General features: G+C 35.8%; 1 protein-coding gene across 1 annotated transcript; it reads right to left on the bottom strand.

Moving 5' to 3' along the window:
• Positions 1–5,993: 5,993 nt before the first annotated feature.
• LOC149231018 (uncharacterized) lies at positions 5,994–13,706 on the bottom strand. Its single transcript, XM_089381514.1, has 2 exons — positions 13,388–13,706; positions 5,994–6,865 (listed from the first exon to the last, which is right to left on the bottom strand). The coding sequence occupies exons 1-2, from the start codon at positions 13,704–13,706 to the stop codon at positions 5,994–5,996; spliced, it is 1,191 nt and encodes a 396-aa protein (XP_089237640.1).
• Between the last annotated feature and the right edge of the window lie 1,925 nt (positions 13,707–15,631).

Below are 15,631 nucleotides of genomic sequence, written 5' to 3'. Positions count from 1 at the left end.
CAATGTTACACAACCTAGTATGAGGGACACATGTAATATATATAAGTAACCTTAATGTAACATGTCACATGAGATAACCAATATAATATTTAAAAAATATAATAATAACTTACTATGGAGTAGATATATCAAATTAGTGCTAAAAAACTAAAATGCACTTCAATACGTAAATCGAGGGTGGAGTGATGCTAAAGCTAGTCACAATAACAATAGGTAACTTCTAAGGACTTGAATGGATTTAAACTTATCACATATGGCCTCTTTTTCAATCATATATTTTAGAGTTTAATAGTTTTGAATAAATCGTAAACTTAACTCATTGTGACATCTCTAACTCTAAGTTAGTTGAAGTTATTTGGTTGAGTCTCAATATAACCAACATAGATTCATCTTAAGGATGGATCTAACATGAGCCTAGAAGGATCAAATTTTTTAGGTGCAAACTTATTTTAGAGTGCAAAAAATAATGTGTAATTTTGTTGTTTAAATTGTATTTTTGAATGTTATACAGATTATACAGCTTGCTTATTAAATTGGGGTTTTTTGTTATTAATATATTTTTAAGTATACGTCATTATTAATTCATATTAAAATATTTTTTTTCTTAATTTAGATTGGATATTTTTCCTATACAATATTAAAATATTTTCTTTAAACATTTTTTCTATATATGATATCACGTGTTAATTATTTTTTTAAATTATAAGGTTTAAACATTTTACTCACATATTTGTTATTAATTTAATTACCTTGCATGAAAGTTATATTAGGTCATATAGACAACCAATTAAATATGCATATCATATTCTTTTTTATTATAGCCCACATTGCTTTTCTACTTAGAGAATATTTTATTTACACATTGCCTTTATACTAGGCAAATAAATTCCTCATTCTTATCGTAGTTGGTAATTGAACACCTCTCCATTCAAGTATTCCATGTAATAGAATGAAATCCCATAAAATTTTCCTTAAATATACATCCATTTTAAGCTAAATTCTTTTTGTTTTGAAATCATTCATATATATATATATGCTTTTCTATTTAGCCAATATTTTATTTAAACATAGCCTTCATACTAGACGAATAAATTACTCATTCTTATTGTAATTGGTAATTGAACACCTTTCCATCCAAATATTCCATGTAATATAATGAAATCCCATAAAAATTTCTTTAAATATACACTCATAAAAATATACATCCATTTTAAAATAAATTCTTTTTATTTTGAAATCATTCATATATATGTATAATTGTAAACTAATAAATTATACCTATCAAAAACATTATACCATAATTAATAAATAAATAATTAATTTAAAATTAAACTTAATATATATTAATGATTATGATGATGATGATGATGGTTAACGTCCACTGAGACCAAACTTTGGTCTATCGGACCTAAAGAAACGAATTATTTAGTTTGATTTAAGATTTTATTCTTGTGCTCAAAATGCTTGGAGAGAAGGCTCCCGAGCTCACTGTAATTTTGACAACATAAAAGGCTAGGAAGGTCAGTATTGCAACAAAGATTTTGAAACTGAGATCTAATGTGGTTGTACGCGAGGCACTCTAAAAGGAATTGATTTTCATCCTCGATGTGCGTATTCTCACAGAGATGGCAGAACCTTTCCATCCATGGTGTTTTACGAACTGCCCAATGACCTGTTTTACTATGGAGGTCATGAGAGTTCGTTCTAATCTTGGCTATATTAATTTTCTTCTTTGAGCTAGTTAAAACAGAGAAATACTTTTGATCTTCTAAGGTGCGGTTGATGGCCTCCTTATAATATCTTAATTTTATTTTAGCTGCTAAATCTTTCTCACACCACATTTTTTCTTTGAACTTAGAAGTAACATTATTTTTAATGTTATTAATGTTTTGCAATGCAACATTCTCGTCGATCTCCCAATGGTTTAACCAGGCTGTGGTGTCTTTATACCAACCTCGTTTGAGACTTAGGTGGTTTTGGCTGGAAGTTAAAGCTAGCTTAGGAAGTCTATGGTATCCTATGTTATTGAGTTTGTGCTTGTACAACAGAAGCCTAGTCATAGCTAGGCTCTCGATAGGGGAAAGACCCACTTATATAAGGAGAATAGGATAGGGTGTGTTTCTTTTAATTTTGAGGTTATTCGTTATAAAATGCTTTCGGATTTGCTCAATCTTTCTCCAGGATTCTCTAGAGATGCTACAACCCCAAACCTCACATCCATATAAGATAACCAGAGTGAATGAAGTTTCAAAGAGGAACTTCTTTCTATTCCACATTACGAGGTTTGTCGTTTTACAATTATTTTCAAGTCCAAAATAAGATTTCCATCCTCCATTAATCATTTTCTCAATGCTATAGTTACAGTTGAGCTTGTGATGAATATCAATTCCCAGGTACTTGTAGGAAGACACTTTCTCCAAGTTACTATTGTCATACATAAAATTAACATAAGTGTCCTTCTTGGATTTGATAATCATAACTTTTTTTTTGTCAGTGTTAACAATCATACCCATGGTAGAGCAAAAAACCTTAAGAAGTATAAGTTGCTTATCAAGATCAGATGGGAACCTTGCCAGAAGAAAAATATCGTCAGTGTAGAGAAGAAGGATGATGACTATCCCAGCTAAGATCATGCCAGCACATCCGGCTTCCTCTAAAAAACCTTCTAGCTTGTCGATGTAAATGCCAAATAGGGTATGGGAGAGGGGGAAACCTTGTTTAACTCTGATATTACATTTAATATCTTTCGACCACCTGTCATTACTCGTTAACTTGGCAATTACATTTTCGTATAACCTTATAGCGGTAGCTCTCAACTCAAAAGGAACCATTAGCTCTTCTAATCTGTTTCAAAGGTTGTTTCTAGGAACCATATCGAAAGTATTTCTAAAGTCCACAAAGCAACAAAAGAGATTGGATTTATCATTATGGCATTCCTCCACAATGATCTTAAGCTTAACGAGGTGGTCTGTTGTTGAGTGTTGTTTTCTAAAACCCGCTTGGCCTTTAGCCCGCTTACCTTCACTTTCAAGCCATATGCACAACTTCCTTTCCAAAATAATACCATATAACTTGGCTAGGAGAGGGTTGATCATAATTTTCCGATAATTAGAGGGGTTATTTGTATCCCCACTTTTAAAAATAGGGATAATGAGGCTTTGAGACCAAGGTTTAGGGAACCCTTGCTTGACCGCTTGATTGAAAAGCTTGTGAATGTGGGGGATGAGGACAGGACGTCCAGTTTTTAATATTTCTGCTTGGTAACCTTCAATGTCCTTAGCTTTGCCATTAAACAAACGATTAACCCCAAAATCAATGTCTTCTAATGAGAAAACTTCTTTCGTTGTGAGTAGGGTTTCAAAGTTATCCATGACATTTGGAGATTCACAAAGCTTTTTAAGATAGGAATTCTAGCCGTGTAAAGAAATTTTAATATTATCTTTAGTTTTCCTAGTTAGAATCTGCCTCCAGAATTTCATAGGAGTTACCTTAGAGAGGTGTAAGAAATTCTCTTGTCTTTTACAAATATACTTCCTTTTTTCCTTTTATTTAGGGATTTGTATATTTTTATCTTGCCAATTTTAAGAGATTCATCAACAACTTCCTTAATTGCTCTCCTCGCACTTTTACAATCTTTGTCATGCGATGTGTTCCTTTAGCTATTTCTTTTATTACTTGAAACTTCAATTGAGAAGTTGTTAACAGAATATGAGAGGGTGGTAGTAAAATTATGATAGAGATCTTGTATGTTGCCTATACTAGATAAAGGAAGCAAATTAATTTTTAATTCATTTAGAAAGTGATCTTTTTTATTTATATCAAAGATTAACTACTTTTGGCTAGAAGGATTATCTTCTATGGGATCTCTATGCATGACAAAATTGAGAGTTATATGTAAAGGTCTGTGATCAAAGTGAGGCTCGTGGTCGTTTAAGATGTCAAAATTTGTTATTTCATTGTATAGAGGGAGATCGGATATAACATAGTCTACCATGCTGCTACCAAGCCCATGGATGCAGGTCATCTGGCTAGAATTGGGCCACTTCTTTAGACCGTTGCAAATTATGAGATCCTGACCACTACAGAGCTTGACTAGCTCCGACGCTAACAAATTCTCCTCAAGGTCTTTAGAGATCCTTTTGTACCGGCTAGCTAGAGGAAGGTCTTTGTCTAACTAAAGAGGATTAGATTTGGAATGATTAGTTAGAAGAATAGCTTGGTTGCTTGAAGTTCGAGCATTAAATTCACCCATTAAAAGGATATTGCCTTCATTCCTTAAGCTAGAAATATCATTCTCTAAACCATTGTAAGGACAATTTTTATCTAAATTCTTTTTCTTATAGAAGTTAGAATTGATGGGGGGGGGGGGGGGGGGGGGAATAATAGATTGATATGTAGGTCTTTTTATCATAAATGTCAGTATTGTCCAACTATACTGGTTGTAAAGGTCGTTTTTATAAATCCTAGCATGGGGAGAGATGTTCTTCTTAATGTAACAAGTTATACCCCCAATGCCTCTACGGGAGGATTACTTATTCCAAGTAGACCATAGGGGCCTTAGATTCTTCATGCTCCCAATTTTCAACAAGCAAAATAATATCAACATCATTCAAGATCAACTTAGCTTGGGGCCTTTGTTCCATGGAAAGCCCCAACAGTTCCAAGAAAGAATCCGGAGCATGTTGAATTGCTATTTATTATTATCTTTTTGGTTTCTATCTCGAATAACGGCTTTTGTATTTATGATTATTTCCCATTTTCCTTCCTTCCTAGCTTCCTTTACCTTTTGAACCTCCTTTCTCAATTCTGCTTGATCTTCTGGAATGAGATCTTCATTTATAAATATTCTCATTCCTTTTAGGCTTGAGGTTTTACTAACTATGTCATACTTATGATTAGTAGAGCTCACCCTTATTCGGATCAGCCTTCGTTGATTCTGAGTTAGTTTCCCCAACCTTGTTGCTTCTGTGAGACATGTTGTTTCAATTTGTAATCTGTTATGTAATTTTGTATGGGCTATGGCTAAAGTATCCTCGTCTACTTCCTCTTTCAAACCGAAGATTATAAGGTTCAAGGCCCTTTTGTTACGCTCATGGTCTAATTCTATGAATTTTTCCATTTCATCTTTAATTGGTTTGATACCTAATTTACCTGCCAGATAGTGAGGCCGCTATTAACTTTTTCTTCTAACTCTTTAATCATGTCCATTTTAAGACTCTCACATAAAAAAATTTGCATCATCGGCTATTTAATAAATTTATCATAAATTATGTAGCTTTAAAATAAAATTTTAAAATTAGAAATTTATCTTAAAATGAAATTTTGGTTAATGATTGTAATACTTCTATTAAAATTTCAAATTTTTAATAATGTTATATATTATTTAAATAAAATAATTTTATTTTATAATTTTGAATGAATCATTTAAAAAAAATTTAAATCTTCTTTTTTTTAACATGAAAAAACTATACAAATAAATATTTCAAACGGCAAAATACAATGCTCATAGCCGCTAAAATACATTACAAAGATAAAATTTGCAAACAGCAAAATACATTTTCTATGATCAGCAGACCATTAGTGTGCATCAAACAACGGTATTTTCTTAACAAAACTTTGTTACAACAAAATGCAATGCAATGGAAATTGATGTAATACTAAATCCAGAACAACGGTATTTTTTCTTAACAAAACATTGTTACTCCAAAATCCAATACAATGGAAACTGGAAACTAATGTAATACTAAATGCAGAATCACAACGCGATAAACTTGGTGATTACAACGCTTTTGTTTTCACTAATCGAAAAACGCGTAGCCTATCTATCCGGAATTTTTAAGTATGACTATAACTTGTTTGTAGATTCAGGCTAATGGAAGATTTCACAATTACAGCGCCATATACTAATTATTGCAGTGTTTCGTTTTCATTAATTAAAAGCGAGAGAAATCTAAACCTGATCACTAGAAACCGACTTTAAATTCAGAAACCGACTATAAATTCGGATCAAGACTTGCCGGCCGCTTGATCGGCAGGCTTTTCAAATGCATTAGGATTGCCGATTCCGACACGTCGGAATCTAATTTTTCGAGTTCGGTAATCTTGCGAAGTAGCCCTTTGTTGGTTCCGATCTTAGCGCAGCTGTCGGGGTCGTTGGCCAAGATTTTCAATATCCCTAGCCCCAGCACGCTGAAATCTGAGTCTGAGGACTGACCCTCGTACAACAACAACGAGGCTATGGATTCGATGGATTCAGGAATGGCCATCACCCGAATGCGATTCCGGGGTATCTCCACCAATTTGCAGATGATCTCCGCAACCGCTCTTCGAATCTCCTGCTCGTGGGGTTTGTCCCAATTCAGCATCTCGATCAGCCTTTCCACCGTATCTCGCATGGTTCCGATCGCCCTCAAAGTCTCCTCTGGAAAGCGATAGTTAATTGCAAGCGCGCGTAGTAGTCCAGCACCCATCAGCTGATCGTTATGTTCTCTGGACTGCAGCAGCTCCACGCTGTATGACACAAAATCCACCTTCAAGCCGTCGAAAACGCTTCCATTCATGCATCGACAATATGTATCATGTAAAAAACGCCGAACCACGGGGAGCTGAGAATTGTCGAGGCCATAGTCTTCTAACTTCAAGGGCCACATTTTCCTCTGTTTGGTGGGGCTAATTGGCGATTGCCAGAGAAAGGATCTGTAAACTAATCCGAGCATAGCAGACAACCCGATGCATGCAGCAGCCGAAAACTCTTGTATGAACAACGAATACACATACAGAAATGTGAGACTGAAATCGGGAGACCATGACCGCCATGTCGCCGCTTGGGTCGCCAGCTCGCCGCGTCGGCATACGATGCGAAGACCTTCTACCACCAATATTGTGGTGACGAACCAGAAGTCTATACTGTTGGGTATTTTTCTTGTTTTAAATGGGGAAAATACCAAAAACCAAATAAACAAGCACACAGAGGCAATGCTCTGTTCTCCCTTTGCTCCAGGATCTTTTATGCACAGAAGACTTAAAAAAAAATTCACTCAGAGAAACAAAGTAATTCACCATAAGAAATTTCTATTCATTAAAAACCGATACAAACTTCATCCTCTTTTACTGAGAGGGATTTAACACTGTAAAACCATTTTCATATTCACTGCTGTGAAAAACAACTTACTGCTGTAACAAAAGTTTACATAAGTTTACTGCTGTAAACAAAATTCACATTCACTGGTGTAAAATACTTTTACATGCTGCTGTAAAAACAAAACTTACAGAGTTACAAAAACTCGCTTCACCATTTTCTTCTTTGCACTGCTGTGCACAAAAACCACACAAGGTTTTCTTATCACTCCAAAATTACATCCCCTGGTTCTCTTTTTACACACTGCTGTGTGTTCAATACCACACTTGGTTTTCGCTTCACCACACTTTTTACTCTACTGTGAACACGCACTTAAACTTCCCGTGTCCCATACATGAAACACAAGTCAACACAGTAATTAATTACATACACCTATCCCATACAGAATTTATGTAATAAGTACATACGCCCATACCTTCTCATAAAAAAAACTTACGAACTCTATGTAAAACTTTAATATTTTACCTACCACTATGACATTTCATTAAGACGTATGGTCAACCAAAACTTAGATTTACTCCACGCAACATTTAATATTTGCCGTCGGGTGAATTTCAAACATTATGCAATTTGGTTTTGGGAAGCCATCGGGTCCACTCCATCGCAACTTTACTCATGTCAAAAACTTCGACCCTCATGACATTGCCGATAGCGAAATGCCGATGCGATATCGGCGATCGCTCATCGCAAACATAAGAGCTTCCTCATAACTCCTTCACTTTGACTTTGCCGATGCGATATCGGCGTTCGCTTATCGCAAAACACAAAGGCTCCTTTATAATGCCTTCACTTCATTTTGCCGATATGCCGACTTGCCGATATGCGATATCGGCCATCGCAGTTGAGATTATATTTTCAACACTCCCCTTTAATTTCAACTGTCGGGCATTCAATCATACCCAAACACTTCCTCAAAAATTCAAAGCTCTTCTGATCCAATGGCTTTGTCAAGATGTCTGCGACCTGTTCCTGAGTGCTGCAATGTTGCAAGCTGATTTCTCCATTGCTTACCAAATCTCTGATATAATGAAACCTTGTATCAATGTGCTTCGTTCTCTTGTGAAACACTGAATTCTTTGATAACGCAATAGCTGAGCTATTGTCACAAAATATCACTGTCGCTTTTGCCTGCTCTTGGCCTAAGCTTCTCAACATTCTTCTCATCCACACTGCTTGACATGCTGCTGCTGTAGCTGCCACATATTCAGCCTCTGCTGTAGACAATGCTACAATGGACTGCTTCTTAGAAGCCCATGAAATGGCTCCTGAACCCATATTAAAAACATAACCGGAAGTGCTCTTCCGATCATCTACACTTCCAGCCCAATCGCTATCAGTGTAACCAATTAAATCTGAACTTTCTGAGACACTATATAATATGCCAAACATTTTGGTACCTTTGACATACCTCAAAATTCTCTTTGCTGCCTGCCAATGTGCCTCCTTTGGCCTCTCCATGAACCTGGAAATTAAACTAACAGCATACATTAAATCAGGCCTAGTTGCTGTTAAATACATAAGGCTGCCTACAATACTTTTGTACAAGCTAGGATCAAAGTCCTTGCTGCTGTCCTCTTTGCTGAGCTTTAATCCCATCACTGTGGGAGTGATGGCTGCCTTGCATTCTTCCATCTTAAATCTGCTCAAAATTTGATTTACATATCTTGCTTGAGATATAAAAATTCCTTTTTCATTTTGCTCTACTTCTATGCCTAAGAAGTATCTCAACAAACCCATGTCAGTCATTTCAAATTCATCCTTCATGACTGATTTAAAATTCTCAATAAGATAAATATCATTTCCAGTGAAAATAACATCATCTACATACAAGACAACAATTAAAATTTTACCATCCTTTTCCTTGATGTAGACTGTGGGTTCTCCTTCACATTTGTCAAATTCATTATCCATTAGATAAGAATCTATCCTGCTGTACCATGCTCTTGGCGCTTGCTTCAGCCCATAAAGAGCTTTCTTCAATTTGCACACTTTGTGCTCTTCACCTTTCTTCTCATATCCGAGAGGCTGTTCCACATAGACCTCTTCCATTAACACTCCATTTAGGAATGCTGATTTCACGTCCATTTGGTAGACTTTCCATTTGTTTTGTGCTGCTATGGACAACACTGCTCTCACGGTTTCCATCCTTGCAACCGGTGCGAAAGTCTCCTCATAATCTCTTCCATACTGCTGCTTGTAGCCTTTAACAACCAGCCTTGCTTTATGCCTTTCAATCTTGCCTTCAGCATTGCTTTTGGTCTTGTAGACCCATTTCACACCAATGACTTCTTTGCCTTTTGGTAACTCAACCAAATCCCATGTTTTGTTTCTCTCTATGGCATTAATTTCCTCATTCATAGCTTCTATCCATTTCCTATCTTTAATAGCTTCTTCAAAATGAATAGGATCATCAACATGACAATACAAGGCAAATAAGGAATTCATTCCTTCTTCATAAATTTCACTTAGATTTCTAAACTTCTTACCTCGTTCACTTGGTGTGCAAGTGCTTGAAGATGCACTTGAATTTCCTCCTTGTGGTGTGCTTGGAGAAGCACTCTCATTAATCCTCAATGGTGTACCTTGCTGTCCTTGTGTTGGCGCTGCTGTTTGGGGATGTATTTCAACCACCTCCTCTTCATCTTCATCATGAGACAAACAGTTTTTGACATTAACTGTTTTCTCTATGCTTCCATCCCAAGCTTCCTCTTCAATGAATTGAACATCCCTGCTGACAAAGAACTTCTTGGTAGATGGAATGTACAGTCTGTAGGCTTTGGATTCATCACTGTATCCAATGAAGATGCATTTCTCCCCTTTGCTGTCCAACTTCCTCCTTAGCTGATCTGGTATGTGTGCATAGGCCACACACCCAAAAACTCTCATGTGGGTGACTCCTTGCTTTCTCCCACTCCATGCCTCTTCTGGCACCTTGTTCATGACTGCTTTTGTAGGACACCTGTTCAGTATATAAACTGCACTATGTACGGCTTCAGCCCAATACTCATTTGGCAAATGCTTTGCCTTCAACATGCTCCTCGCCATATCCATGATGGTCCTGTTCTTCCTTTCAGCAACTCCATTTTGCTGTGGGGTGTACCGAGTTGTAAACTGTTTATGAATTCCATTTTCTCTACAGAATCTTAGGAATTCCTTGGAGATATACTCACCTCCTCTATCAGTTCTCAAAACTTTTATATGCAGCCCGCTTTGGTTCTCCACAAGTGCTTTGAAATTTTGGAATTTCTCAAACACTTCACTTTTGTTTTTAAGGAAATATATCCAAGTCTTTCTTGTACAATCATCAATGAATGTCAAGAAATATAGGCTGCCAGCTAACGATGGAGCTTGCATTGGTCCACACAAATCTGAGTGGATAATCTCTAAGGGTGTCTTTGCCCTTATGCTCTTCCCTGATGGAAAACTTTCTCTGTGTTGTTTTCCCAAAATGCAGCCTTCACATAGGCTGTCCGGTTTCTCTATCAATGGTAATCCCTTTACCATTCCTTTTCTGCTCAATAAGTTTAGGCCTCCAAAATTGAGATGCCCGAATCTCAAGTGCCATAACCAATTTTCATCCTTTGGCACGCTCTGGAAGGCCTCTTGGGTGACTGCTGCCATTTCCCTTCTGTTCTTCATGTCTGCCCTGATCCGTAGAGGGAACATCCTGTTCCTTGTCATCTTTACTTCAGCAATGCATCTTTTGCTGGGTGGTATATCCATGATGGTGCACACATCATTTTTAAAGAAAACATTGTACCCCTTATGGACAAGCTGTCCAATACTCAAGAGGTTACATCTCATTCCGGGGACATAGTAGACATCTGCTATGGTTTTCCTTTCTCCTTGCTTTGAAAATATCTTTATTTCTCCTTTTCCCATAACAGACACTTTACTATCAGTTCCTAGTGTGACCTCTGATTTCACATTTTTATCTAGGGTAGAAAAGAAGGCTATGTTTCCGGTCATATGGTTGCTGCAACCTGAGTCTAAAAACCATATGTCTTCACTATGTGTTTCAGCCATGTTACAAGCCAACAGTACATTTTCTTGACTGTTGTTTTCTCTTGTAACATTCGCATTTTGTCTGCTGTTCATATCATGCTGTTTCTTTCTACAATCACTAGCATAATGTCCATACTTTTTGCAATAATAGCATTGAACATTAGATTTATCATACCTTTGTCCTTGAGCATGATGTTGATCTCTTTGTTGGCTGTTGCCTTGACCTTGGTTCTGATTTGGATTGCTGCCTCTTCCTTGTGCATTTGATGGGCTGTTCCTTCCACCTCTGTTCTGGCTTCTGCCTCTTCCTCTCTTGTTTCCTCTGCCTTGACCTCTTCCTCTTCCAAAGGACATCTGGGTCTTGAAGGCTTGCTCAAGAGATGAGTTTTCATTCCTACTCAACCTCTGCTCATGAGTTATCAGTGATGCATGTAGCTCATCAACTGAATAGTTTGAGAGATCCTTTGTCTCTTCAATGGTGGTGACTATGGCGTCAAACCTTGAGGGTAAGACCCTCAATATTTTCTCCACTATTCTTCTATCTTCAATGGTTTCTCCATGAGTTCTCATTTGTGTGATTACACCAATCACATGAGTGAAGAATGAGTCAATGTTATCTGACTCCTTCATGTTCAAGTTCTCAAAATCCTTTCTCAACAATTGTAATTTTCCTGTCTTCACTCTTTCCATGCCTTGATAGGCTGTCTTAAGGGTTTGCCATGCTTCATTGGCTGTCTTAGCTGCTGCTAACCTTGGAAACATACTCTGGTCTACTGGTAGATACAACAACACACGGGCTTTTGAATCCTTCTTCCTATTGTTCTTAAGCAGATCCTTCTCTCCCTGAGTTAATGCATTGAACTCAGTTTCATCTGCTGGTTCTTCAAAACCTTCTTCAACTATTTCCCATAAATCTTGGGAAGCAAGCAGGGCTGTCATAGTTATTGACCAATAATCATAGTTCTTCCCATTAAATTGTGGGAGCTGGGTGTTAAACAAACCCATACCAGTGCTTGTGCTGGCCATTCCTTGACTGAATCCTTTGATGTCTGAGTCTTCTGTCTGCCTGAGAAGTTTTGCTGCAGCAGCAACCTTCTCCCTTCAGCTTCTTGAACACCTTCAAGAGCCTAAGCCTGCTCTGATACCACTGTTGGGTATTTTTCTTGTTTTAAATGGGGAAAATACCAAAAACCAAATAAACAAGCACACAGAGGCAATGCTCTGTTCTCCCTTTGCTCCAGGATCTTTTATGCACAGAAGACTTAAAAAAAATTCACTCAGAGAAACAGAGTAATTCACCATAAGAAATTTCTATTCATTAAAAACCGATACAAACTTCATCCTCTTTTACTGAGAGGGATTTAACACTGTAAAACCATTTTCATATTCACTGCTGTGAAAAACAACTTACTGCTGTAACAAAAGTTTACATAAGTTTACTGCTGTAAACAAAATTCACATTCACTGGTGTAAAATACTTTTACATGCTGCTGTAAAAACAAAACTTACAGAGTTACAAAAACTCGCTTCACCATTTTCTTCTTTGCACTGCTGTGCACAAAAACCACACAAGGTTTTCTTATCACTCCAAAATTACATCCCCTGGTTCTCTTTTTACACACTGCTGTGTGTTCAATACAACACTTGGTTTTCGCTTCACCACTCTTTTTACTCTACTGTGAACACGCACTTAAACTTCCCGTGTGCCATACATGAAACAATGGTCAACACAGTAATTAATTACATACACCTATCCCATACAGAATTTATGTAATAAGTACATACGCCCATACCTTCTCATAAAAAAAACTTACGAACTCTATGTAAAACTTTAATATTTTACCTACCACTATGACATTTCATTAAGACGTATGGTCAACCAAAACTTAGATTTACTCCACGCAACATTTAATATTTGCCGTCGGGTGAATTTCAAACATTATGCAATTTGGTTTTGGGAAGCCATCGGGTCCACTCCATCGCAACTTTACTCATGTCAAAAACTTCGACCCTCATGACATTGCCGATAGCGAAATGCCGATGCGATATCGGCGATCGCTCATCGCAAACATAAGAGCTTCCTCATAACTCCTTCACTTTGACTTTGCCGATGCGATATCGGCGTTCGCTTATCGCAAAACACAAAGGCTCCTTTATAATGCCTTCACTTCATTTTGCCGATATGCCGACTTGCCGATATTCGATATCGGCCATCGCAGTTGAGATTATATTTTCAACATATACTTTCTAATGATTGCGCGAAGCCTCCAAGGAGAACGACAGTAGCCCAAACGAAATTCATTGTTCCCAGGGTGCTGATGGTCTTCTCCATAATAGCAGTCATGAAGGCAAGCTGAGTGAATTTCTTGTGTGGAGCTGCCGCCTTTCCACTGCGCAATGGATCACTTCCAGAGCTTGAGGTTTCTGCCATCCCGTTCTTTCCGGAAGGAGCTATAGTGGCATCCATAACCGATGACAGTATTGGGGACGACAGGCTACCAGACCTGGTTTCAGCCAAAGCAAATTTGTCTCGCTGTCTGCTGTTTGTTAAATCTATTTTCATTATAAAAACACTATTCAAACACTTTTATGTTAAATATATTTCCATTATAAAAGCATTATTCAAATACTTTTATGTTAAATATATTTCCATTATAAAAGCACTATTCAAATACTTCGGAAAAAAAATTGCTGACTATTTTTATGATATTGTGCATTACAATCTCATAGCTAAGAAAACAATCATTATTAATTAGTTTTTTTATATAATTATTTTTATAATATGTAATTATGTTTTTAAAATAATGATTTAGATGTTTATTTTATTTTTTTTTGTCTATTTAAAATTATTAAAGATAAATCATATTGGATTAGTTGGTTCCAAATGTCTATCCAATTTTTAAAATGTGGAATAAATTATTAATTTACATAAAAATTAAAATTAAAATTATGTATTATATTTTAATATAGAATTATGGTCTTCTACTATAAAATCTTACTATACTTATTTAATAATATTAAATATCTTAGAGAGTTATATTTATATTAAATTGTACACATCTTATTAAATCTTACTAATTCTTAAAATGTTAATAATAAAATGTAAATAATTTTACGTAAAAATATTCAAAATTTTAAGGTTTTCATATAACTTTTTTAAAAAGGAAATTTTTACAACAAGACAATCTTATCCTATAGAATTCTAATGAATAGTTTTAGAAAAAAAATAAAAATTTGGGAAACTTAAAAAAAAATAAAAAAAATTATGGAAAATTAGTTCACCAAAGAAATTTGATGCTTAGAATTGTTAGTAAAAAAGGAGAGACAAATAAATACATAATAATCACATTACCTATATTCAATTTCATAATCCATGGGGCTTTGGATTTAAGGTGGTGAATGAGTGCATAGTTAAGGAACTCCTTGCAATAGATCACATGTTCAAATTCCCCATAGATGTTAGTATAAAAAAAATGATAACAAATTTCACATTATAACAAGATTTAACTAGACACATGATACCTAAGAATGGGGAGATCTATCCATCCCAAATGGACATGGTTCTTCTATTTGAGAAACAACATCTTGTAGAATCACAATAGAATTATAACTAAGTTCTCTTAAACTACATGTAGAAACACAACAACTATCTTCTTGCACATGTACATCATGCATTTTCTAAGATCCCTTCTGCAAAATAAGAGGGTGTATGAAAAGTTACCATCCAATTTTAGGAATACTTGAGACAAGATAGCTAGAAGTAAGATCCCTTCTACAAAATAAGAGGGTGAATAAGAAGTTACCATCGTATTTTAGGCTTAATACCCCATCAAACTCATAAGTAAACTAGGTTCAATATTTTATTAAGTAAAGTTATAGGTTAAGCCTTTGGAACAATTTTGAGATTAGATCATCTAAATTTATTTAACAAGATCATACGTGTTGTGAGTTTCAATGTTGAAAAGAAAATAGAGAATAACAATTTTAGAGATCAAACAATTCTAAAAGTTGAACAATCTATTGAAAAGATAGTTTAAACTAGAAGAATAATTTCCTTAGATTTACCATCTAACATGGAAAAATCCACTTACAACCAAATTAACAAAAAACATGATACAATCAAGGAGAACAAAAAATGTATGATAGAGAAAGGAAACCATTTGAATGAGGCCAACTAACAACAAGAAAAGGATTCAATGCTTCCATTTGAATGAGGCCAACTAACAACAAGCAAAGGATTCAATGCTTCTTACATGAGGGACATCATCCCAAAATTCTCTAGGACTTTAGATAACTCCAATAACCGCCTTGAAATGACAATTCATTACCAAAAAATATAAAGGGAGGCAGTGGAAGTGTCAAATAGGACACTATAATAACATAGTGAGACAAAAGGAGGTCATCATTGTAACCAACTATAACTATAAATATACATGAGAAAGAGAAAAGTTTAATACCTAAATAACAATAGATCCATATACCTAGCCA

Source organism: Pinus tabuliformis, chromosome J (genome assembly GCF_031772625.1).
Source record: "Pinus tabuliformis cultivar Carrire ecotype Pingquan chromosome J, CPIR1, whole genome shotgun sequence".
Taxonomy (NCBI): domain Eukaryota; kingdom Viridiplantae; phylum Streptophyta; class Pinopsida; order Pinales; family Pinaceae; genus Pinus; species Pinus tabuliformis.
Note: the sequence above shows the minus strand (reverse complement) of the source record. Positions and strands in the feature narration are given on the sequence as shown.

Excerpts from the sequence above, each read along its gene's own strand:
- LOC149231018 (XM_089381514.1), bottom strand. The coding sequence starts at position 13,706 with ATGAAAATAGATTTAACAAACAGCAGACAGCGAGACAAATTTGCTTTG. Across the intron at positions 6,866-13,387 it reads CTTCGCGCAATCATTAGAAA|GTCTTCGCATCGTATGCCGA; the intron begins GTATATGTTGAA and ends TGGTGGTAGAAG.